This window comes from Aedes albopictus, chromosome 2 (assembly GCF_035046485.1).
Source record: "Aedes albopictus strain Foshan chromosome 2, AalbF5, whole genome shotgun sequence".
In the NCBI taxonomy this organism is placed as follows: domain Eukaryota; kingdom Metazoa; phylum Arthropoda; class Insecta; order Diptera; family Culicidae; genus Aedes; species Aedes albopictus.
The window spans coordinates 499,341,058-499,367,661 of NC_085137.1; the positions used below are offsets into that span (position 1 = coordinate 499,341,058).

At 41.0% G+C, this 26,604-nt stretch overlaps 3 protein-coding genes across 4 annotated transcripts; 2 read left to right on the forward strand and 1 right to left on the reverse strand.

Annotated features, from left to right (window-relative positions):
* The first annotated feature begins 1,431 nt into the window (after positions 1-1,431).
* On the forward strand, positions 1,432-2,615 carry LOC109408924 (large ribosomal subunit protein eL18). 2 transcript variants are annotated; one of them, XM_019682319.4, is made up of 3 exons: positions 1,432-1,480; positions 1,788-1,874; positions 2,026-2,615. In XM_019682319.4, the coding sequence occupies exons 1-3, from the start codon at positions 1,478-1,480 to the stop codon at positions 2,503-2,505; spliced, it is 570 nt and encodes a 189-aa protein (XP_019537864.1). In that variant the 5' UTR covers positions 1,432-1,477; the 3' UTR covers positions 2,506-2,615. The 2 variants fall into 2 exon arrangements, with proteins under 2 accessions (XP_019537864.1, XP_019537873.1); XM_019682328.4 differs by lacking the exon at positions 1,432-1,480 and adding an exon at positions 1,490-1,535.
* Positions 2,373-11,359, reverse strand: LOC109622517 (folliculin). The gene is made up of 4 exons (XM_020076883.3): positions 11,139-11,359; positions 9,753-10,898; positions 2,829-2,931; positions 2,373-2,747 (listed from the first exon to the last, which is right to left on the reverse strand). The coding sequence occupies exons 1-4, from the start codon at positions 11,179-11,181 to the stop codon at positions 2,630-2,632; spliced, it is 1,410 nt and encodes a 469-aa protein (XP_019932442.3). The 5' UTR covers positions 11,182-11,359; the 3' UTR covers positions 2,373-2,629.
* Positions 11,360-11,528: 169 nt separating this feature from the next.
* On the forward strand, positions 11,529-20,200 carry LOC109408903 (regulator of MON1-CCZ1 complex). Its single transcript, XM_019682281.4, has 4 exons — positions 11,529-11,893; positions 18,170-19,043; positions 19,103-19,972; positions 20,036-20,200. The coding sequence occupies exons 1-4, from the start codon at positions 11,780-11,782 to the stop codon at positions 20,095-20,097; spliced, it is 1,920 nt and encodes a 639-aa protein (XP_019537826.4). The 5' UTR covers positions 11,529-11,779; the 3' UTR covers positions 20,098-20,200.
* The last annotated feature ends 6,404 nt before the right edge of the window (positions 20,201-26,604 follow it).

Sequence of the window (26,604 nt, forward strand, 5' to 3'; positions counted from 1 at the left end):
TAGAAAATGTTCATTATGTTGGCATACAATTAATCAGAAATTAACTTTACCTTCGACTCTGGCTGTGATGGCGTTTGCAGAATTTTCAGCCGTTGCAAACTTGGTTAGAAACCGTGTCTAAACCGAATCTAACCAAACATTATAATTATGTGTGAACTTCTATAATTTTTAACTATAACGAAATTCGTTATAATTGTTATGTTTGCGCAAATATAAACGATATATAGACGCACATACTTCTTATTGACCAACGCATACAGTTTAAAATGCTCGACATATTGTTTATAGCCACACACATAAAAATAATACTTCGGGAGTCTTATGAATTATAAGGTTGGCAACTACATAATCTTTAAGTTTGAATTTTTTTCGGTGTAGACGTTGATATTACCGATAAACATTCCAACAGTGAGTTTCTAGAAGACAATGTTAGTTTTATTTTGTAATCTTCTATTTCTGCTTGGCAGGGGAATTAAGGTTAGGTTAGTTGGATCGCCACTAAAAACGCCCCGCGAATAATCGGGTCACTGAATTGTAAGCGAACTTTATGTTTAAAAACAACCACTTTGTAACAACGCTATCTAATTCCAGGTTTGAAGCAAATCAAATAAAGCTCTCAAAAATCAGTGTGTCCGGCGTTTATGACTCGAACTGATCCAACAGTAATGAATATTTATTGGGTACCGGACTGGACACAGAAAATTGAATGGTGTTCTTTGGTACATCGAGGTCTTGAAATTAGTCTATGGTTCTAGTTTGACATTTGAGGTCAACCTTGACGTGATAGAACTCGACATTATTCGCACTGGGTATTTAAAAATGTTCTTATCTGACGTACACGGTGAAAAAACATCACTTAAAGCACAGACAAACAGACGTAACACTTGCGAAATTTCCATCGACCACGCTTTTAACGATCATTTTAAATTTACATAGTTGTGGCTTTCACAACCAGAGGGGCACGCATCGTTTTTCTATGCGTTTGACGTTTCACACTAGCGCCTTCTGTTGACGATATTGCACAACACAGTGTTTTGTGCAACTTTTCCACCAGGTGATGGTAGTGTGAACTGGGCGATGGATTTCCATGAAAAGTGTTCAAGGTGTTACGTCTGTTTGTCTGTGCTTAAAGTATGTGTTATAAGCAAGGGGTGGGACAAACCATCTAAAATTTAAAAATTATATATTTTCAACCACGGCCAATGAAAACATCAAAATATGAGTAAATATGAATACTTTTGGATTATATTAGTGATTTAAATCAAAAATCTATAGATAGGGCTTTAGGACCCTATTCTAAACGTGCCCTGCCCCTTCATTCATCCCGCCGATTCTATCAACGCCCGCCACAGTCAAGCCCGCTCTGTCATATTTTGGTGGGCATTGTTCTCGTGCGCGGAACGTCACCCGTCACCTTTGACAGCTTCGTCAAAGTTTCGGTTGGTAGCTCTGGTTCTTTCTTTTTCCGGTCTTGAAGATGGTAAGAGTCGTTCTGTTTGCAAATTTGTTCGCTGTGATTTTTAGCTAGAAATATGGTAAAAATACGCGAAGTTTTTGTTTCGAGCTGATGAAACGACCGAGGCAGTGGCGGCGCAAGTGGAGAATAAGTGAAAACAGTGATATTTTGAGGAAAAAGTGTAAAATTTACGCTTCAAAGTGTCGATTGCATGTGGCTCCGGCTTCGTCGGTTTCTCCACTTGTCACCACCGTCGCTCGTCACTCGAGCCCCGGAAAAATGTTGATCATTTCGCTAATGGATGATTATTTTGGTGTTTTTCTTCCGCTAGGGTATTGATATCAATCACAAGTGGGACCGTAAGGTTCGCCGTACCAAGCCCAAGTCGTTGGACGTGTACCTGCGGCTGCTGGTCAAGGTAAGTTGCCAGATTTCGATCGATAATAGTGCATTGTTTACGTGAGTCTGTGGCGGAGGTTATGGCTACATGCTAGCCCTCTGACAGGAAGTTACGATGCGAAGGTAAACAGCGTTGGTACTGATGTATTTCTTTTTGTTTTACTTTCTAGCTCTACCGCTTCCTGTACCGCAGAACGCACAAGAAGTTCAACAAAATTATTCTGCGTCGTCTGTTTATGAGCAGAACTAATCAGCCACCAATTTCGCTGTCCCGAGTGGCAAAGTTGATGAAGCTGCGCGGCAAGGATGAGAACACCATCGCCGTTGTTGTTGGCACCGTTACCAACGATGACCGCAAGTTGTACTGCCCGAAGATGAACGTTTGTGCCCTGCGTGTGACGGAGAAGGCCCGTGAGCGTATTCTCAAGTGGGGAGGTAAGATCTACACCTTCGATCAGTTGGCGCTGGTTGCCCCAACCGGAAAGAACACCGTCCTGATGCAAGGAGAACGTACCGCTCGCGAAGCATTCACCCACTTCGGACGTGCCCCTGGTGTGCCACACTCCAACACCCGGCCCTATGTTCAGTCGAAGGGACGCAAATACGAGAAGGCTCGTGGTCGCCGCAGCAGCTGTGGTTTCAAGAACTAAGAGGAGATGGAAAAGGAGTTTCACAATCGTCAGTTCTCAAGGAAACAACATCTTTCCTGCTATTGTTTTGTGTATTTAAGTGAAAATATACGAAAAAATATTCCATGAAATCGGAACAAGTGCGTCATAAGTGACTGAGCCAGTAGTTGAGCAGCACCTGGTCGTGCTGCTGGATGCCCAGGATTTTCTTCATCTTGGCCACGTCCTGGTTGGAGCTCATCTTCCGGATGCAGACCACTTTGCTGGAAGTGTTACAGGTGAAAGAAAGCCATATTAGTGGGAGTGAAGTTGTCGGTGTCTGACGGATTCAAGAAGCGACTTACTTTTTCCATTCCTCAATCAATGCTCGGAGATGTTTGTCCAGAACCAAATCCGTGAAGAGTTTTTCGTCTACAGCGTTGATGATTTTTTGATGCAGCGTTGGTACTGAAAGCGAGAGAAACAGGTGAAGTATTATTGAACGATTTTTTGTGGTATTGGAAAGTGAGCTGTTCTGATAGGTTGTGGCTTTTATTAACGTCACAAAGGTAAAAACCATAAACGAAAAGAACTAATATTGCCACTGCCCTACTCCCTCACTCTATACAAATTTCTATTGTTTATGTAATAAAGGGGTATTAAAGTAGAATTCTGGGAGAGCAAACTAGTTCTTTATGCTAGGTATGCACGTAAAATGCTAAAGTTATCTGAGGTCATTGCATTTTTTTTCCTTGACCGGGAACGTTAAGAAATTTTGTACAGGGTAGTGAACCACTTGGGCAGCGGCCGGTATTTTGGGCACTCTTTGCTATAACTCAGTCAATTCCAAACCAATTGACTTGAAATATTGTACACGGTTAGATACTATACATATCTCATCGCGTTCCAAATATTGTGTCAATTGGTTCAGAATTGGCTGAGTTATAACAGAAAAGTGCCCAAAATAGGACCCCTGCCGATATGGTTCCACTTCCCCAGGTCCATTTGATTTGACGTGTATTCTCGGCTCCGTACTGGAGTCAAAGCAGAGTTTGCTCTTTTCTTGAGTGATGCCTTGCCGGAATTTTCGTCGCATCGAGATAAACTAAGAAATTTGTTTCGATCTACGCCCCATTAGGTACTTCTATTTAGGTCAAGGAAACGGAATACTAGTCACAGTTAAACTTCTGATTCTTCGCACTGGTCTCCATACAAACATAATACCAACCTTTGAAAATATACATAGTTTAAAATTCTTAGTAGTATTTATGGTCAGTGCTGAGCATGTCATTCCAACATCACCTACAGCTCATTTCAGAAGCTGAACCTGAAAATATGTTATATGGAAAACTTGTGCGGCTTGACCAGTTCTACAAGGAAGTCACGGAAAACCAGACTCACTTTAACATTAAGGGTCAATGTCATTGACTATCTTCGAAAAATATCAATTGTTATTCATGATGAATATCAATTGGCATCTTTCGAAGGTAGTCGATGACATTTACCAATATGTATGTGGAGATAAAATGGAAATTCCGGAAGAAACTACGTGTGAAATCCCGAGAGAAATATTTAAAAAATATAGAAGACATCCCTGAAAGAACTTCTGCAAGAAACTCCCAAATCCCAAGAATCACTAAGTCATTATTATCACTAAGACGTTATTGTCTGGATAAGTTTTGGAAGAAACTTCAGGATAAATTTTGGAAGCATATCGGTAAAACCTCTGGAAGAAATTCAGTAGAGAACCCCTGAAACAACTCTTGCAGAAATTCTGGGAGAAGCTCTGGTAGAAATCCCAGGAATAACTATCAGAAACCCCAGAAGAACACGAAAACAAAAACAATTTATGCGAGCAAAAAACTCCGACAAACCTGTAGGAAAACTGCGAACAAATTTAGAGGATGAATCCCAACTGGAAAACAAGGAAGGATCATCCAGTCAAGACATAGCACTTATCGTTCTTGCAATCATCAAGAAAAGATTGAAATTATCTTTACGTCGCCTGATTTAGGGCGTGATCTAGCCCATTTTTTTATAGAAAGAGGAAATCTGCTTCTACAGATACCCGAGAGGTGCGGGTCCTCAGGTTATGTGGGGTCGACACTTAAATATCTTTCTCTCTGTGCCTTACCTTCGCGGTACGCCCGTTAGGGATGACTTCGTACAATGAGTACACTCTAATAGTCTAATGGTAAGCGTTCCACCTGCTACCGCCTTTTGTTCTTTATTCCCCGGAGGCTCGGGCCCTGGCTAGTACATAGAATACCCGTTGGGCTCAAGCTCCTGGATGGGGAGGGGGAACCAACTCAACTAGCTGTTGTTCGGCTCGCCACTTTCTCTGTAGTTCAAGGACGATTCGAGATACCGTGGAAGAAACTGCATCCCACTTGTCCTCCCCCGTACACATCCTTTCAACAATGTTGTCGGGAGTGATATCTCTACCGCATACTTCTTGCATACTCGACCTTTGCTCCACGAAGCGTGGGCAACGTAGGAGAGCCTGTATGTCCGAATCTATGCAGATACCACCTAAAGCACCCATGGCCTGACAGATATTGTGCCAAATGAAAATTCACCTCGCCATGGGCCCTGCTCGTCCACTTGAACACGTTCCGTATGAGCCTGTGTGTCCATCTACTCTTGTTGGAGGATGGCCAATCCTTCTGCCATTTCAACATCGACGATGTTCTGGCAATCCGTCTCGCGCCTCTTGTGCCGCGTCTTGCGAAGCACTCCTCGTCCTCTGACACCACAAGTGCTATGGGCATTGGGCATCATACCCGCCAGCATGCATACCGTGTCCTTTAACACCGTACGGTATGCGCTGATGACACTAAGGCCCGTCAACCTGTGCGTACTTTCGAGCCGCTCTACGTTTCGCTTAACCACGCTCGACCATGTATATTGCCGAACTATTTGACATTATCTTCGATAGTGTCATAATCGCCATGCTTGACCTCTTGCAAGCATATTTCACGCGGCTGCCAAAGTTCAGCTTATCATCGATCATGACTCCGAGTTGCTTCAATGAGCGCTTGGCAGCCCATGGTCTGCGGGAACAGCGTATCCACGATCCTCTGCAGCATCTGGGGTGAGCGTTCCGGGGCCGCTGACGCTCCTTTCGTTTTGGCCATGACTACTCTGTAGGCATCGCCCCAGGGTGTCGTGTTGGCTGCCTGGCAGAGATTTTCGAAGCACGCTCGTTTTTGTGTCTTAATCTCTTTGTTCAGTGCCAGTTTAGCCGCCCTGTAGGCCTCACATACCCCTTTCTGCTCTACTCTCATCGGTACGAGCTCTTTGCATCCTCCTCCTAGCTTTTAAGGCAGGACGCTCTGAGCTCTGCGATTTATGGACATCACCAGTATACCGGTTTCCGTCCATTTCTGGGTAGCGCATCTACAGGACAATGTTCGACTGACTGCGTTGATTTTCGTACGTTGTTCGTGTTCGTACACGTCCAAAAATGAAGAGATGCTACCTACTGTATTGTCAGGTCGGTTAGGCCGAAAAGGCACGATACGATTGGGGGGTCATCCTCATTCATCAATGGCTCTTTGCTGTTTGTGATGATCATGGACTCCCACGCACTCAAATGTTTCGCTTCTTCCCAATTTATGTTGTAGTTGGTGTTTGAGGTATGGGCCTGTATGGCGTCTACAGCATTCTTGTGTTCTGTTATTCTCGTTTTTATCTTCCGCCGCGTTTGACCTGGCGGAGCAGTCTCCGCATGGGATCTAATAAATCCCTGAGTGCTCATCTGGAGGGACCTATCCTTTAGATTGCAGAGTAGTTCACGTAACGTATTATCGCTTCTATGTTCTACGTGCAATCCATGTCGTCGAAGTGTCAACACTGCAAACCCCAAGGGATTCCATCAAATCGCTAAATTCTTCCAAGAACTTTCTACAAAACTCTTTCGAATAAAATACTAAAATCGTTTGGGGAATATTCCTAGATTTTATCCAGAGTTCTTTTGGATTATCTGCAAAAAATCGATTTAATATTTTCGTGTACAGTGTACAATGACATCCCAACACTGAAAAATCAGGAAGAAAAACATTCAGAAGTCCAAGCACACCATATGACCATTAAATTCTTAACACAGCTTCAAAACTGAACTTGGATGTCTGTTCTTTGTGCTGGTGGATGATGTAGTATCGTTGAGATTTCGAAATTCTATCATGGAATCCCTCCTTAGATTTCTACCGCAATCCGACTTTTCTTGCCCAGTTTCTCGCAGAATTATTACCGCGAGTTTTTCCTTGAAATTATCAAATGTTTTGTTTTTTTTCAGGCTTTCTCCGATTTTCCCACATGTATCTAGAAGTTTTTACATGCTTCCATAAATAAATCTATCCAAAAATGTTTCGACAAAACATGTCGGGATTTCTGATAGCTGTTACTAGGATTTCCACTAAGGTTCCTCCCAGCATTTCAGCAGAGAGTTATTCACGGGTCTCCAAAGCTTTTCGTTGAATTCCTCTAGGAGATCCTTCGAAAATTTTACCGAAGTCCTTCTCAATAGCTTCTCTTAGGATTTTTGCAGAAGTTCTTCCATGGATTTGTTCCTGAGAACTTTCCGATATTTCCATTGAATTTTCTCGCGGGATTCCGCCCCTAGGTTCCACCCGGGATTTGTCTTAGTGGTTGTCAGAGTTCCTTCTTAATTTTATTTTATTATTCCTGGGTTTAGAACTTTTTTTTTCGAGTCCCAGTCCCAGTTTCTCGCATTATTTCTTTCGAAGTTCCTCTCGACATTTCTCCAAAAGGTCTTTGCGGAGTTTTCCGCAAGTATTACCCGGAATTGCTTCTGTTATTTCTGACACAAAATCTCGTAATTTATCCCAGAAGACATTCTGAGAAGAAACTCCTTGAAAAACTCTTGCAAGAACTCGGAGCAACTCAGCAACTGCAGAGTCACGAGAAAATGTCTGGTAGGGATTCCGAGAAGCGCTCTATGAATAATACTGAGAAAATCTGTAAAAAAAATAATCTCAGGTGGATCATTGTTAGAGAAATCGCGAGAAGAACTCCATGAGAAACACAAGCAGTAGCTCCTGTACAAATCCCAGACGTCACTCCAGAATAAATCTTAGGTATGATAAAGTCCAGGGTAAATTCAGCAAAACTCTGAGAGACATCTCAGGATCGACACCGGAAGGTCTCTTCTGAGAAAAGTCCCGGCAGAAACTCCGAGAGAAATCCCAGGTGAAACTACAAAAGAAATCCCGCAAGAGCTTTTAGGAAATATCTCTGCTGAAACTTTTGTAGAACCCCAAGAAGAAACTCATGAAGCAAACCATCGGAAAGTTCCTGAAGAAAGTACCTACAGAAGAAACTTCGGAAGAAATTCCTGCAGGAAATTAGTGAAAACTCTTTAAATCCCTTGGAGGAGCTCTTGTAGAAATTTCAAGAATAACTCCTGTACCAACGCTGTAAGAAATCCCTGGAAGATCTACTGGGAAAGTCTTAAGAGCAGTCTTGTTAGAGATTACAGTCATTTGAACGTTTTCGTCGATATTCGGCCTCCTTTGTTTCCGACATTCGCCACACAAGCAATCAAACTACTGTATGAAACAAAAAGTCAAACGAATGCGCTTCACCACGATAGCGTCTTCGGGAGACGGTTCTGTTTTTGTTATTCCTATCTTCTTCCATAATAAGAGCTGTGTTGGCCAAAAGTGTGTCGTAATCAATGCAACATGCAAGAATAAACTAATACTAACATTCATAATCGGGATTGGCTGAAAATATATGCGAAAAGCTAGAATTAGACAAATGTCATCGTGTCAGACGACAATGATTCGACGCTTTCTTATGTTTATTGAACTTCGTTTTACCGCTCGTGTTGTGTGTAAGAGGTAACGGTAGCGCATGAATGTAGCAAAGCAAGCTGCCACTCGACTGTGGCAACGAAATGAAGGTAGTGAAAAATGTCGAATGTTTACAAGGCTGCTTAAGAGTAACAGTGGAAAGAATTGCAGAAAAATTTGAGCAGGAATCCGGAGAGAAACTCTAACAAAAATTCTGCGATAAGAGAAGAGAAATTTTAGTGGAGATCCCTCTTTTCTTTATTTTAATTTTTCAGCAGTTGGTGAGGCAATCAGAGCGCAAGTCAATCCATAACCGAAGATCAAGGAGGGGTAACGGCCGTAACAGTCCGTGTGGACCACATGAACATCATCTGAAAGGGTAATGGTATAGGTTGGTGATATGAACCCAGCACCATATCCACAAAGTTAGTCATTTTGTATGAAAATCTACTGGTGGCAGTGAAGGGAATTGTCAGACAAGAGGCACCAAGGTATTTACATATTCCATTATATAAAAACCTTGAGATGCACAAAACAAGCAACAAAGAAGGCGCGACGATTACTCTTTATCCCTACTCGTAACAGATACATAATGACATAATCTCGATTTTTTTTTTTGTTGCAGACAAATCGGAAGCTGAATTTGTTGCGTACTTTTCAACTCGTGAACAATCAATTATTACTAACCTAAAGTCCGAAACTGTTTGATGATAGATCTTCAGCAGAGTTGCAGAGTTTGCCGACTCGAAGTTACCGTTCAAAAATCGCAATGCAAGGCTTGAAAATCTCTAAACTCGTGGTGTACGATGTTTATCCTATTATTTTCAAGTTGGGATAAACTTATGTCGCATTGGGTGGATTGTCACAACAAATACAGGTTGCGACATTGTCATTATTGTTGCACGATGGTTGAATAGTGGTAATCACGTTCAAATGTATGCGTGCCTTTTTTGTAGATGTAGTTGTGAAACTGCGAGGAAAATATTTGCACTCTTACCCCGGACGTTAGTTTTATCATTATTTACCCGTTTTACCCAATTCGATTGGGTAATATTTGCATATGCAATCTGAATAGCCTTTCAATCGGCGTGCACTTTTGTGTGAGGAAAAATTTGCGCTAGTGTTCGTGTGTTGAAATGTCACTTATCTCTATTTTGATTCACTGACTGGTGGTCTTATTGCTTTGCCCGACACTACATTCTAGCATTCTACTATACACACCAAATTTTGTTTACTGGTATTCAGCAAACTTTGCTGATTTTTTTTGTGCTGATTTCATTCAGCAATGCGAATTTACTGAATATCAGCAATTATTTTTCAACTTGCTGAATCATCCAGCAATTTTGACAGTTGATCAGCAACGTTGTGCTGAAATTCAGCAAAAAAATTGCTAAAATTCAGCAATTTATTTTGCTGATTTTTTTTTGTGCTGGAAGCGTTTCAAAAAATTTGGTGTGTAGGATATAAACTTACGTTTTTTGGGTAAATCGCCATCCCAGACGCAAACGGCTACGGTTTCCCGGTCATCCAGCAGATCGATTCTCATGATCCCAGCCGATGGATTCGGAGCCACAGCATCTTGGCTCAGATTAATGATTCTGCATTCGTTGGCAGCCTTGTAGGATTCCGCCTGTGTTCGGACCAGTTTGTGCAACGGTTCCGGTAGCATCTTTCTCAGATTCCTCGCCAAGCAAGCCCCTTTCACGTACGGTCCCCGGATCACTATCTGGATTCCCGTGATGACGCAGAAGCACACTGAGGAAAAGTCCGAATTCAGTATCTGTCGGAAAGCTTTCAGCGAGTATTTGGCCTTTGATCGTTCATCGATACGATCGCTCTCATCCTCAGTCTTGCCGTAGCCCATGCGTCTCATTAGGTAACCTTCCTTTTCTGTTTGAACCATCGTGAAGCCTTCCTCGGTATCCCGCCCCAACCAAGCTGGAACGGATGGGCTTCCCAAAGTGATACTTTCCGTTAAATATCTTGCCCCTGCCCACAGGACAAAGGTAAAGTGAGCATGCAAATACGCAAAGATTGATTCCTTTCCAGTTAATTCGACCAGCGACCTTGTTTTGGATGGATTGCTTGCATATCCTTGGGTTATTCTCTGAGCTCGTTGTGATCCTTGTGCTTTCAGGTCCTCGTCATGGACCGTCTTGGCGTATCCTTGCAATTCTTTAGATATTTTATTCAAGCAATCGGCCAGAAAGGGTTGTATGTTCAGAAGAAACATTTTGTCCTTCATCAGAATCACGATCGAAAACAGCTTGGTAAATCCACGGGCTTCCGAATCCATCAGGTGGAAGCTATGACTCAGCACGTGGCCCCGATGGGCATCCCCGAAGAACACCAATCCGCCTCCCCCTTCGCCGCCGGAACTGACCTCGCTGCTAATACTTCGGAAGGCAGCTTTCCTTACCAGTTCGATCGTTTCGTTGATGACCGGGATTTGGCTGCTTACGAAGTGGGCATTGCTGTCCGGGTCCTTGCTGACCAGACCGATGCTGTTGCCGACGGAGTTGCAGGCTGCGCATCCTTTTTTCTCGCTATCGAAGTGGATGTCCAGCAGCTGGATGTTGGTTTCGCGAAGGGTTTGCGTGCAGAACACCGCTCCGGGACCTGCAATGGGGTTTTATGATATGCATTGTGGTAAATTTCGTGGGGCTCTACTTCGTAGGTAGGTATAACATTCTGATTGACTCGCATATTATGCGATTGGGGGTAGTTTAGGAGTGAGATTATGAATTGAAGAGTTGGCCAATTTTTGGTCTCTTCAATGCATTGCTCTTATTCTGATTCTGGTACTTAGACCCTATTATACAACTTAATGCGAAGCTCATACCATCGATGGATACTTACCATGAGTTTCACAGAAATGGCACAACGCAATAATAGCATTCATTTGTAGCACTTAAGAATTTCACTATAACTACACAAATGATTGAAACTTATCAGCTTGGTAACACAAAATTAAATAAATGCCATCGATATAAAAACAATAAATTACTAAACTCAAAATGTATTCGAGAAACAAAAATGCTGTGCAAAAATATAACTTCAATTAACTCTCAAACAGCTGATTGTATAGAGGCTTGCATCAAAAACATAACCTCATCGAATTCTCATACGATTTGTAAACATTGCCCTCAAATTTTTTTTGAGGGCAAGGACGGCTTTATGGACCGACGCCGAAGGAAAGAAAGAGAAGGAGACAATGATGACGTCAGCGTGCAAGCGCTCATTTTTGTGATTATCGTCACATTGCACCTTCTCACTCGTTTCCACTGTCACCCATTCGCTTGCCTTCATCTGAATGTTCGCGACTTTCAATGTTTTTCGTTCTATCTTTGTACTGTCATTCGGCTCCCTTGGATCGCTGATTCGGCTGATTCACATAGCAATTTGTTTTGATAACACGCAGTTTGTGACGATTTTCTGGTTTGAAAAAGTATGTCTTTTTAGGATTTTCAGAGACAATTTCGGCAGCGAGACGATCAACAATGGACAGAACGTCGGACTTTCAGCATTACTATCTGGAGCTATCGCCGGATCCGGTACGATTCGATGCCGTAAGCCAGCTGACGAATGTTTTCTTCGACGATGCCAAACAGCAGGTGAGTGAGTTTCTTGAGATATTTACATATTTACCGTAATCCGGAGGCAAATTGACCACTCTTTAGCCGAAGTACATTCTTGAAAAAGTGTAAACCAAAACATAAGGTAAAATTTTCATTTCTTAATGGTATCGGTTTAATTTTAAGAATTGAATTCCTGAACTGAACTGAATCGTACGAGTACATCGTACTGCACCATCCCAAGCTGACTGGATGGAAGCTAAGCGTGTTCTGCGCTGCCTGAACTCAACCATGAACTACAAACTTGTGATAACAACCCAGAAATCCGGTTTACGTGGATGCAGAATGGGTCAGCGACAGCGATGCAGCCAGTCGCAAATCAAATTCTGGAAACGTATTCTTGTTCGGCGGAGGCCTGATATTCTGGAGGACCGCGAAGATAGGGTGTGCTTAGTGTGTTACGGATTTGTTTTGTTTAAATTTTTGTTATGAAGAAAAGAAATCTAATCTAATCTAATCTAGTGCTTGCCTCAGCCAGTATTGAAAACATCCTGGAAATATCAAAATTTCTTCCGATATTTTCTTGTCAGCATTAATATTTGCAGCATATCAGAGATGATGTGACACAAATATCAAAACGGCCACTGTGCAGACTAATTGGTTCGAAGATAATTCAAAAACTTAAGGCATTCAGGTTATCCACTTATGAATAACATGATTGACAAACTTTTTTGAATTGAATGAAGGAAGAAACGGAGACAACCGTACCAACCGTTTTGTTTTAGGGGATTGGTGTTTGAACATAAAATTGTTGGGAGTGGTGCTGCTAAGAAGGTTAATGCACACTCCGTCTCTTCTCCTGGGATGGGGCACAGGCATTTCTCCATGTGTCCTGGCTTCAATGCCTAGGCTTAAGCGCCATTACTCGCTCTCTGAAATGAGAAAAAAAGTATAATGATCCCTTCCCCAAATGAACAGAAACCCCAACGAAAAATCATTGTAGAAATCTAAATAAATAAAAATGGAATGGTGTTTGTATGTCACGAATAGGCTCGGGAACGGGCGAACGGATCTACACCATTCTTTCGGTGTTTCATTCGTGCAGGGCTCCGACGTGTTCGTAAGAAAAAAATACTGGGAAAATCGACAGGGAAAGCACCGAAAACGAGAAGAAAAGAAATGTACGAAAACATCTTATTTTATATAATTCTAGTATTAAATGTATCCCTGTATATCCAGCCAATTTTGGATTGCCTATATTCAGGCCATTTTGGGCAATGATCATTTAAAAGTCAAGCAATCCGTTCCCTAACAGGGACATTAGGGTGGCCCACACTTATATGAAAAACAAAAATTTCGAAAAATTCCAAGTCTTACCTCCTAAATCAGTTGTTTTGGACTCCTAGAAGCTACGTTCAAAATTTGAGCAAAATCGGTTGAGCCTAAGGGGGCGCTCAAAACGCTTGAAGTTTGTATGGGAAAACTTGGCCAAATGTATGCAGAAATTTCAAGTTTTCGAATTTTGCCGCTAGTTGGCGCTGTAAGCGTTCAATAATCAAACCCTTTGGTATTATTGTAGGTGACTATATGCCAGAGAACTTTGTCGAAGACCGCAAAGTGATCCGACGGCTGTGAAAAAAGTTATACCCTAGGCAAAGTGAGGCAAAGTATTGAGATTTCATTATTGATATTATTCCTTTACATGTATTGGAAAAATAAAAATAAAGTTTACCCTCACTTTTCCTAGGGTATAACTTTTTTCACAGACGTTGGATCACTTTGCGATCTTCGACAAAGTTGTTTGGCATATAGTCACCTACAATAATACCAAAGGGTTTGATTATTGAACGCTTACAGCGCCACCTAGCGGCAAAATTCGAAAACTAAAAATTTCTGCATACATTTGGCCAAGTTTTCCCATACAAACTTCAAGCGTTTTGAGCGCCCCCTTAGGCTCAACCGATTTTGCTCAAATTTTGAACGTAGCTTCTGGGAGTCAAAAACAACTGATTGAGGAGGTAAGACTTGGCATTTTTCGAAATTTTTGTTTTTCATATAAGTGTGGGCCACCTTAAGGGACATCATAATGTAAGACGGCTTATATGAGATCTCGAATCAGTGGCCAAATTAGGATTAGTTTTCCTAGATAAAAACAAGCTATAAAAGCAGTGACAGATGCTGCGAACTAATAGGCGAACTGCCATACAAAACCCAATACCAGGATGGCTAATGGACCAAGATCAGTTTTGCAATCTCGTTATACTGTGAGCGGTAATTTTTACCCAAATAGGGTAACCGGGCGAATTTATGTTTTGTGTTGTATCGTATCATACAGGGGATAGACAAAATGATCGGGACAGGTAAAATTTTCACTTTTCAAAAAATGTTCAACTATCTGTAACTTTTCGAAAAGTGTATCGAATATTCTCAAATTTTTACTGTAAGTTCATCAACTAGTTGTGTATCAGTGGTCCAAATTTGGAAAAGATCGGGCCATTTTTCACAAAGTTATAAAGTTTCTTGAAAAAGGTAAAATTATCCAATTACCAACTTTAAGCTATTACATCTCCGGATTTAATAAACCGATTGCAATAAAATTTTGACCATTCATGACTTATATAATGAACTCTGAAAAACATTTGACTTAACTTGAAATTTTTAACAAGAGCAAAAGTTATAGCAATTTTATTTTTCTAACGATTTTTTAGCAATTTGGTATATTTTTAATATGTATTCCATTACTTTTTCAATTTGTTGGCGGCTATGTTATTACTTTCCTTCAAAACACATTTATATATATTTCAATTGGAGGGTAATTGAATCACCTGTTGGGGCAATCTCGTTCAGAATGAATGAATACTTTTCGACAGCAGATTATTTGGCGATCAGCTTCAAAGCTGTAATTTTATTATTATTTCAATTAAACTTAATACATATTTAAATTCAGTTTAACACTTACTTTCTAGTATCTTCATCCCGAATTAATTGATTCCCCTACACGATATATACTGATCTTCTACCCGAAATTTTCTTAATATTGTGCTAGTGTTTCCAGTGTTGCCAGTTTCACCTAAGAATCGTAAAACCACCACAACATCACCTATAATTTGCATCTTCAATTTTGAAACTATGTTGAAGTTTTGGATAATTTTTTTTTTTTTTTTTTTTTTTTTTTTGAAGAGTGACCAGGTGGAGCTGCAGGACAGCTGATAGCAAAGCCTGGACCCTTTCCCAACTTTCCTCCTACTAGGACCAATACTCACGATGGACTAGACGATGTCGTCAACTTGAGCAAAGTGTGTAGTAATTAGCATTGGGTCGTAGTAGTTTTTAAAAATACTGTTTTTAACTTTTCCCATTGCACTAGTGTTTTGATCGACTGGAAGCTCCAAAGATGATTTGATAATTGAACAATATTTCAATGATCGAAAATCTCCGAGGTCACTGGACAACATTCAGAGATAAAAAAGGGTGTCTATGTCTATGTTAACGCCTTAAAAGTACTATTCTTAAGAAATATACAAAGAGCAAAAAGAAAAAAAAATGTGTCGTAGCTAATTTTAAAAGATTTGATATTTCTGACAATTATTCGAAGACAGCTACCAGAGCTAGCGTTTTTAGCCGATATGGGCAACTAGTTTTTCTGACAGCTTCCCCAAACAATAATCAGATAATATCCTCAGTTATTTTATAATACATTCTGAAAATTATTTCAAGCTGATTACCAATAGTGTCAATAACCGATGTTAGTCATTGACAGCACCAGCATCATCCCCAAATAACTCTCATATTAGTGTTAGATAACACTTTTTGAGCTTCCATTCGATATTGTAAAGAAATTTGTCAAACCCTATTTGTCAAAATATAGTCAATAATGTATCAAATTGTGTTTCTAATTTCGCTAGTCGTCTTCTGCATATCTGTGATCATCTCAGTCCAAAGTAATATTATATCCATCGTAACCCTTTACAATGTCAACCGTCCTAAGTCCTAACTAAATTCCTGCTTTTTTTGATCAGTGAAATAATACTGTCTAAGATAGAAAAACAAAAAGTTCAGTCAACTGATTTTTGTCAAAAATAAAAATGATAATGATTATTTGTCAACTTTTATAAATTCACAAAACCCATAAAAATAAGAAATACAAATATAAATCCTATAATCAACAGTTTTATCTTTACCTAATCAGTCCATAATTTTCTAATTGTAATGAACCTAATCTGTAAGGCTGTAAGTCATCTTATCCTAGCGTCCCTGTCCTGTGTACTAACGAATTCAAGTAACGAATGATGAGTGTAACGCAGAGACCTCATCTACTCACTCTTGCGTTACGTTAAATTTAACAATTATTGTTATATTTGAGAAAATTCAAAGAATGCAAAGATTAGGTTAGGCTGAATTATAATTTGTTTTTGACTTGTGATAAATGCACGACGGATACTCCTTTGGTTCCCATTAGCACTTACGGCGATTCCTTCACTTGCGCTCAACTCGTAAACTAGATATATCTAGCTCAAAATCCAAGCGGTGGTGAATGAACTGGCGCTAAAGTGCTAATGGGTTAAGCCCTCCCATCGCGTCAAGATCGAATATCCAGGGGAGGGATGTTGAAGTTTTGGATAATTTGGTGTTTTATTAGAAAAATAATCTAATTGTTTCAATTTTCTTCCGTGTTAAGAATTTTAAGATAAGTCAACGGTTTTTCATAGATCATTATATAAGTCATAAATGGTCAAAATTTCATTGCATTCGGTTCATTGAATAGCTCAACTAGCTACAACAAGGTTAAATAGCTAATTTAACCTTTTCCAAGAATAATTATAACTTCGTGGAAAATGGTCCGATCTTTCCCAAATTTGGACCACTGATACACAACTAGTTGATGAACCTACAGTAAAAATTTGAGAATATTTGATGCACTTTTCGAAAAGTTACAGCTAGTTGAACATTTTGTGAAAAGTTAAAATTTTACCTGTCCCGATCATTTTGTCTATCCCCTGTATTTATGATAGGGTGGGGCGGGGCAAGATGGGTCGCGGGGCAAGATGGGTCAGTGCCATTTTCGGGCGCATTACTTATGTTTTGATTATGTTAATAATTTTGTTAGATGACCAGCATGAATATACAAAAGTTTGAAGCATTGATTGAAAAATTATTCACTCTCATTGGAATTAAAAAATAAAATGGTTTTTAGCCATTTTTCTTATGCGATACATTCCATATAATCCCCATATAAACGGCCGCGGGGCAAGATGGGTCACCTTTAATTTTGAACGTATTTTTGGAGCACTCAAAAGATAATTATTTTTTATTACAAGACTATCTCATAAATAACTTCAATCAAGCGGAATGAACGCTCAAAATTATAACATAAAATTATGATAACTTTTTAGTGAAAACATCGATTTTCAAGTCGCCTTAGAACCACTCCAATCGTAAAGTTTTTTATATTCCAAATAAATTTATAAAATGTTTACTAGTAGCTCTTGTTTACTCAGTATGGATATGGAGCATATACGAATGCGGAACAAATAATATATTTTGACGTTTTTCGTTGAGAAAATGTGAATTACTTAAGAGGTGACCCATCTTGCCCCGCACTTTTTTCACGGTGCAAAATCGATCACTTTTTAAAATTGCTTGTTTATCGTCATATTTTGTATTTAATGAACTTTTTATCGACTTTTAGCATAGCTAACTAGTGTAATAAAGAGTAGCGGACGAATACAAACCAATACGATTTGTATTTACAAAGTTATGGTGATCCATCCTTAGGTGACCCATCTTGCCCCGCCCCACCCTACGTGTTGTAAGTGTTAAATTGTGACGTTGTCTTATTGTGAATTTGTAGTGTTCTGTTGCGGCTGGGCGCCAAGTGAAAAATGAAATAGAGTATTTGTAGGGTTCTATATGATTCACGTAATAAGTGGATTGCTGCTTTGTCTGCAACGACTCGAGGCAGACGATCAAGTAGACCTAGTGAGTCGTACACACTCGACTAGAGGTCACATCTCCAGTAAAGGAAAAGCAGATGGCAGCATCTACCGCGGATGTCCCGTTTGTTCGTACAAGACTCAAGTTACAGACCTGTAGTTGCTCTAGGAATTCCCTCATCCCGTTAATCCAAACTGCACACATAGACGTTTTGTTTGAAAACTTCACTTTGATTTAGTAAAGAATATTTTCTCAGCCATCTCTTGTTTCCAGGTATGAATAGATACCTGAATCTATTTTTGACCTAAAACGAGTGGTCAATTTGCGTCCGGATTATAACTCACAATGAAACAATTTCATTGACAGTTACATGTTTTTAAGGTATTCGCCGTTCGTTCCGGTGGTGCGACGGGAATCGTGGTCAAGAGCGCATACGATGCCCAGAACATCTCCTTCTGCATGGAAGACCGAGGTACCATTCGGTCGATCAAGTTTGCACCGGACAACCAAATACTGGCCGTTCAACGGAACGAAACCGCGGTCGAGTTCGTCCCATTCAACACAAGTAACCAGCCTATCGTGGCCGAAATGCTGATCCACCAGGGCAAGAATACAATCTACGGATTTGTGTGGGTTCATGACCGACAGGTGGCGCTAATCTCCAATGCCGGAGTAGAAATCTTCCAGCTGAACATGGAGAAACGAACTCTGAAATCGGTGAAGTCGCTGAACTCATCGGTCAGCTGGTTCAGCTTCTGTCCAACATCGAACTTCGCTTTACTATCCTCAAATAATGGGTCGATCTTGACGCCGGTGCTGTTGAAACCATCTACCATCACAAAACTCCCCCGTCTGGAACTGGGTGCTGGTCAGAGCTGTACCGGACGGGACGTAACCTTGGCTCAGCTGTACGGAACCAACGCCATCATGATCCTGAAGCAGCTACAGAACCGTCAGTTCGAAGTGGTTATCTACCTGTTGAACGGGCCCGGTTTGGCCCCACGCAAATCGCACATTCTTCGGCTGGGGCAGAGTGGACGCTTCGCTATGAACATCGTCGACGATGTGGTGGTGGTGCATCACCAGGCAACGGCTACCTCGATGCTGTTCGACATAGCCCTCGGGGGAGGCGAGATAGATGCCAATTCCGGAGCGGTTATCCACCAGCCGATAATACCCGCAAAAGCAATCAAACCTTTTGCACTAGAAGTGCCGAGCATTTCGCTTGATGGGAAGACAGTCAATTGCGATCTTTGTAAGTATTCCTCCTGCTGAGTCCTCAAAGAGAAAAGTAACACTCAATCTTTATTGCAGATTCACAACATTGGGTTCTGTTCCAGCCGAACATTGTCATCGATGCCAAACTGGGTTGTCTTTGGTCTGTACTGTTGAAGCTGAACTCGCTATGCACCCTCATCACCGATCGGATCCGGTTGGTGGAGTTTCTGCTGCAACGAACCGATGGCAAGTCTGCTCTGCTGAACGTACTCAAAGAGATGATGAGTACCAACTATAGCGGGACCATGCTGCCCATTATCGAAAGTGTTTTCAACAAGTTGAACTCGTTGTACAAAAGTGTGCTGGACAATGAGCTGCAAAGTCAGATGGCCCTGATGGCTCTCTCCAGCAAGACTGCGTCCCAAAAGCATATGGTCACTCCACGGGTTCTAATCGACCAAGCCGACATGTATACGGCCGTGTTCTCCTGTATCACCGAAGCCGAACAACTTGGTAAGATCTTACTGCTCTACTTGCATTCCCTATCCCGTCACGGTATTGCTCCGAGCCATGAACTGAGCAAGCAGATCGTAATCGACCTGGTGAACCACAAGCAGTTCGACACACTCCAGAACCTGCTCAAGTACTCTGCGCTGAACGAATCGAAACCGTTGGCATGCTTCCTGCTGTCGCTGTCCAACTCGCATCCCTCGATTTCGCAAATGGCACTGGACATGCTGGCTCGTCTCAATGCCAACGAAATCATTCTGGAGGTTCTGCTGGAGAAGGGACAGGTCGTGGAGGCGCTTCGGATTGCCAAGCAAATGCCAGGAGCGGATTCCCTGCCGGCCAGAAAGTATCTCGAGGCGGCGTTCAAAACCAAAGACGCGCTCGTGTTCCACTCGGTGTACAACTTCTTCCAGGCTAAGAACATAAGGGTGCGAGGTTCGCCGGATTTCCTGAAACGTAAGTTCAGATCTGTGCAATTCGTGGACTGTTTGTAGTTTATTTATTTATTTTTTTTTTCAGATGAACAATGTGGGGAATATGTGCAACACTATCAGACGTTGATCAGCACGCAATGTTTGTAATTGTCGAATAACTTAAAAGAGGTATGATCTATTCTAATTTTTATTCTAATGTGATTTGTTTAAACCGATTATATTGCATATACAATTTAGCTATTTATTGTGACCTACGGTTTAACAACTTACTTCGAAAAATCCTTCTTAGTTAGCCAATTGTGTACTGTTAGGATTTTATGCGGGGTTTCCTATTTTACTTCCTCTGCCTCCTTTGTCTACACTCACCACCTTCTTAACCTCATCCAATGTTAGTGGTTTCACTGCTTTTTTTTTTTATCTAGTTCATTTATTTGGGGCTCAATCGCGTATAACGCTTTACGGAGCCGAAGATCTCTTTTTGCACTTAATGGTTTCACTGCTTGACCGTCATCCATTATGGTAATCCTGTTCTGGGTGCTCCTTCACAGCTACCATTCAACAAATCTTCGAAGTGCTTCTTCCACTTGGCTGCCACCTTTGTTTTGTCTGTCAGCAAATTTCCTTCCTGGTCAGTGCACGTGGTGGGCACTGGCACAGTCTTGTGCCGCGCACCATTGACAGTTGCATAAAACCACCGCATATCGTTCCTGTCCATGCTTTCCTGCGCTTCAGCAATCACATTCTCTTCGTGCTGCCGTTTTTTACTGTGGAGGATTCGTTTCTCGGCTGCTCTTGCCATGCCACTCTGTAGTAGACCTGTGCGCCGACTATATTTTGCTCGGCGGCGGCGTGAGGGCCATTTTTGGCCGGCGGCGGCGGCGTCATCGGCGTCACGCAGCGGCGTGGCAGCTTTCGGCGGCGGCGGCGGCGGCGTGAATCGGCGTGACCAAAATTTGACCATATTTCAACTTAGGCAAAGCAAAGAACATTACCATTATTGATGACATTAACTATTACATTAGAATGAATACCTTTTTTTATTTCTGTTCAGGTCCATCACTGGCATTAGACCTACTGAGACACTTTTTTTTACTTATTCGTTTGTTTGGAAGGCTCGGGCGCCACATGGACATAACAGAGCCGAAATGATTTAATAAAATGTATAATACATTTTTGTTTTTACGTTGTTTAAATTTTTCAAATTGTCAACAGCCATAATACTAATAGTTTGGGGAGCCGTAGTACTCGCGGCTGTTTCGTGGTTATGGATAACAAATATTTATAGACTATTTCAGAAATTATAAATACACTAACGATTAACTGCCATTTAAATTTGAGCAGAATATCCAAAAAAGTTTCTTCTAGCTCTTATAGTAAACATGCTAACGAAGCAAATAATACCAATTTTGTTGATGTTTCTGGTAAAAGTTAAAAAATAGGGCTCTGTAAACTAGATGATTGAAATTTGAAGTTGTACAAAGTGGTCAAAAAATGTAGCATAGTAGAAAAGAAAAAAAATCTCACAGATAAAATATTTAATTTCCAAACACAATAAAAATTGCTGTATCGATAATAAAAGATATTTCTCGATTGGCAAGAGTAATTTTTACTGGAATATTTGATCAAGAGCTACCATTACGGGCCTCCTCAATACAAAATTTTTTGTTTCAAATTTCTCAACAACACCAGTAGCAACAAACGTTAAGCAAACGATTGTCTTAATTACTGCTTACTGCATTTGTTTTTATGGTATGACAAGCTTTGCCATCTGAAGGATCGAATGAGCTGAAAAAATAAAATTGTTTAAACTAAATGCGTTCAGGAAAGCTAAGAAACTGTGCGGTTGTTCTTATGTTCCGTAGAAAACCTTAAAAAAATAAGAAACTTGATCTCCGAAAAAATGTTGTGGAAATGCCTTAATCGATTTTTCCAAAATTTCGATCAAGGCATTTCTTAGACAACTTGTTAAGAAAGCGAATGTGATAAAAATTAAGATAATTTTTGGTATTTAGTGATAAATAATGTTGAATTCATTAAAAACCACCTTTCAGCAAATGCAAATTTGAAAAATTAAGTTATTTGTTAGAGAACTCGACTGTTATATGAAATATCATGACTATTGAAAGGAAATATAAAAATAAGGAGTACAATATGCTATACGCTGAAGGAAGTTGGTAAAAATCATTAGAAAAGTTCATTTAATTTAATAAACAAAGTGTATTTATAATTTCTGAAACAGTCTATATAATTGGAAAGGAATATTGAAACATTACCGGTATCCTAATTTTTTTTATTTGGTTGTTTCAGAACCATCAGAAGCAATCAAACTTGATAATAAGGTCACACTATTTACACTAAGGAATCCTAGGAGGAGCCTGAAAGAAACTCCTGAAGCAATCCATGAAGAAAATTCTGAACTAATCTCTGCAGAAATTGCTGTTTGAAACCCTGAAGAATCTTCTGCAGGAATCTGTGGCTCTTTGTGAGATTCCTGCAGAAAATTCTGAACAAATCCCTGATTGAAGTATTCGAGGAACTTCAGAAGGAAATCCAGGAAGATTCCCCAAATTAATTCAAGCAGGAATCCCAAGGGAATAACAGCAAGTATTTCCAAAGGAATTCCCAGAGTATTCTCCTACGGAATCCCAGCGGGAATTTCAAAAGAAATTCGAGAGGAATCCCCAGTGGATTTCTAGGAGGAATCAACAAAAAATAGCGAGAAGGAATTCCAGGAGAAATTCCTGAGAGAATACTAAGAGGAATTTCCGAATCAGGATCCCCGAAAGAATTCCAGGAGGAATCTTCGAAGAAATTCAAAGAGGAATCACCAAAGGAACCCCAAGCGGGAATTCCTAAGGAATTTTAAGAAGAGTCCTTGAAGGAAGAACCCCTCAAGATAAACCCCTGAAGGAATTTTAAGAAGAATCCCCAAAATTACTATAGGAGGAATCTCCAAAGAAATTCCAAGAGAAATCCCGACAGAATTTCAGGAGAACTTCTCGATGGAATTTTAGGAAGAATCACCGAAGGAATTCCAGGAGGAAACCTTGCAATGAATTTTACGAGGAACCCTCGAGGGAAGTCTAGAAAGAATCCCCGAAGAAATTACAGGAGAAATCCTTACAGGAATCCAAGAGGGCACCTCCGAAGGAATTCCGGGAGGAATTGCTTCAAAGTGGAACCCCGGAGGAGTTCTAAGAAGAATCCCCATAGGAAGTCCAGGAGGAATCTACAAAGACATTCAAGAAGGAAGAATCGACGAATACCAGGAAAAATTTCCGAAGGAATTGTAGGAGAACTCACCGAAGAAATTAAAGAAGGAAATACCAAAAGAATTCCAGAAGGAATCCTGGAGTAATTCCAGAAGGAAACCCCGGAGGAATCCACAACGGAATATCAAGAGGAATCCCCGAAAAATCCCAGAAGGATTTAATGAAGGAAGTCCAGAAGGTATCCCCAAAGAAATTTCAGATTTTAAAAAAATCGAGAAGAAATCCTCAAAATATTTCTAGGAGGAATCATCGAAATATATCCAGGTGGAATTCTCGTAGGAACCCTCATAGGAATTCAATGAGAAACCCCTGATATAATTCTAGGAGGAGTTCCCGCAGGAATTCCAAGGGGGAAAACCGAAATAATTCCAGGAAGAATCTCCGAAGAAATTCTAAGAGAAGCTCTCGTAGAAGTTTCAGGAGGAATCCCCGACAGAATATTAGGAGGAATTCCCGAAGAAATTTCAGAAGGAATCCTCGAAGAAAGTTCCGGAGGAATTCCCGAAAGAATTCCAGGAGACATCCTCGAAGGAACTCTAGGAAGAATCCCCGAAGGGTTTTAAAGAGGAATCTTCGAATGAAATCCAGGAGGAATCCCTGAAGGAATTTCAGGAGGAGTCCCCGAGGGAAACGCAGGAGAAATCCCTGATGGAAGTCCAGCAGGAATACCCGAAGGAATCCCTGAAAGAATTCCTGAAGGAATTCTAGGAGAAATCCCCGAAGAAAATACAGGAGGAATCCCTGCAGAAATCCCAGGAGGAGCGCCTGCAGAAAATCTGGGAGGAATTTCCGAAGCATTTCCAAGCGGAATACTCGAAGGATTTTCAGGAGGAATCCCCGAAGCAATTCTAGGAGAAATCAATGAAGCAATTCCAGAAGAAAACCCCTAAGGAATTTCAGAAAGGCTCCTGTAGGAATTCCATGAGGAATACCTGAACCAACCCAGAAGGAATCTCCGAAGGAATTCTAAGAGAAACCATCAAAGAAATTCCAGACAGAAACCCCGAAGAAATTTCAGGAGGAACTCCATAAGAAATCCAGGTGGAATCTCCGAAGGAATTTAGAGAGGAATCACCAAAGAAAATTGACGAAATATTAGAAGAAATCCCCCAAAGAACTACCGGAGGAATCCACGAAGGAAGTCTAGGAGGAAACCCCGAAGGAAAGTATAGGAAGAATTTCCGGAGGAATTCCAAGAGAAATCCCCGAATAAATTCCAGAAAAAAGGCCAGGTGGAATCCTCGAAGGAAGTCCAGGGGTACTACTGAAGGAAGTCTAGGAGGAATCTCCGAAAAAATTGCAGGAGAAATCCTTGCAGGGATTTCAGGAGAATGCTTGAAAGTATTCTGGTAGAAATATCCAAAGGATTTCCAGGCGGAATCCTCGAAGGATTTTCAACGAATCTTTCCGAGTAGATGGAAGGATTTACAGGAGGTATTCTCTAAAGAATTCCTCTAAAGAAGGAAATCCTTGAAGGATTCTTGTGGAAACTCCATGAAAGATCCCTCAAGAATATCCTGGAGATATGCCTAGTTATAACCCTAAGGGAATTAATAAAGAAACTCCTACAAGATTCCCTAAGGCAACTCCTGTAGGAATTTCTGATTGAGCTTCTGGAGAAATCTCTGATGTAATTCCTGGAGGCATCCGTGAGGCTTCCTGAAAAAATCTCAATCTCAACCTACAATCTGAAGGAACCCCAAGAGCGATCCCTGGAAGAATTATTAATGGAACTTCTCGTGAAATCCCCTAAGGAATCCTGAAGTAATATTGGAAGGAACTCTTATATAGGAATCCCTGAATAAACTTCTGGGGTAATCCCTGAATTCCCCTGGAGGTGTCCTTGGATCTTCGTATAAGATTCTCTGAAGGAACTTCTGTAGGAATCCCTGAAGAAATTCAGGAGGGATCTCTGAGGAAACATCTGCAAGAATCCCTGAAACTCCTGGAGAAATCTCTGATGGAATTTCTGGAAAGAACTCCTGTTGATATTTCTAAAGGTACTTCAGAAGGAATCCCGTCAGGAACTCCTAGACTAATTTCTAAATACCTTTTGCAGGAACTAATGAAGAAACTTCTCACGGGAATCTTGATGGATCTCCAGGTGACATTTATGAATCCTCCTAAAAAATCTTTAAAGGGACTTCTGGAAGGATACATGAACGAACTCCCGTTGAAATAGCTTAGGGAACTTCTGAAATAATTCCTAATAAACACCTGGAGGCATCCCTAAATCCTCATGGAGCTATTAGGGAGATCCCTGAGAGATCACCGAAGGAACTTGTAGAGCAATCCTTAAAAGAACTCCTGAAAGAATCTCTGAAAAAAAAATCTCTAGGCATCCCGAAGTATTTCCAAGAGAAATCTCCGAAGAAATTTCAGGAGGGATTCTTGAACAAATTCCAGGAATTTCTGAAGGATCTCCTGGAGGAATCTCTGAGGAAACTACTGGACTAGTTCCCAAAGAAACTCCTGTAGGAACTCCTGAAGGAACTTCTGAAGGAATCCATGAAGGAACTCTCAGACTAATCTCTGAATGACCTCCTATGAGAATCCCTGAAGGATCTTCTTCTGGATAAATCTCTGATGTATCTCTAGGAGGCATCTTTGAATTCTGTAAATGAATTTCTGAAGTTACTTCTGTCGAGATCTTCCTGAGAATTCTTCTAAAAAAATCATCCTGGAGGCATGTCTGTAGTATTTTCTGGAGGAATCCTAGGAGGATCTCCTGGAGGCATTACTGAATCCTTCTGGAAGAAAAAACTTCTGGAGAGATGTGAATGTGTGTTCTAAGAGTTGAGAAATCAGTTATTGTAATCAATCTTTTATGATAGTGAACGTGAGATTTTTTTATCTCAACTTTATGTTAACTTAATTTTGTTCGTGCACTGATCACCGGCGTGAAAAATGAAAATCGGCGGCGTGACAAACAGCGGCGTATGGCGCGCCGCCGATACCTCGGTCGGCGTCGGCGTGAGACAAAAAGTGTCGGCGGCGGCGGCGTGGCGCGGCGGCGCACAGGTCTACTCTGTAGCGCTCCCTGTTGAGCCGGGTACCGGCCACTACACTGAACGAAAACCCCATCCCGAAATCGACTGATTTGTCCGACCATCCAGTCCAAATTACCAAAATCGTGTTTTCGAATGACCAATCAGTCATACGGCAATCATCCCAAAAAGCGGATGACGATCATCTTATTCGCGTATGAGTCGACGCACGCTATGTGAATGAATATTAGTTGCAGAGCGAAGGCCACACAGATGCACCGAATTTATTCATCGATAGCGTAACAAGTTCCTTGATCGTGACACCCGGGACATTGACGATTTTGTTTCGCATGTCCTATCCTGAACATGTCATATTTTTTGAAAGGGTGCCCGCA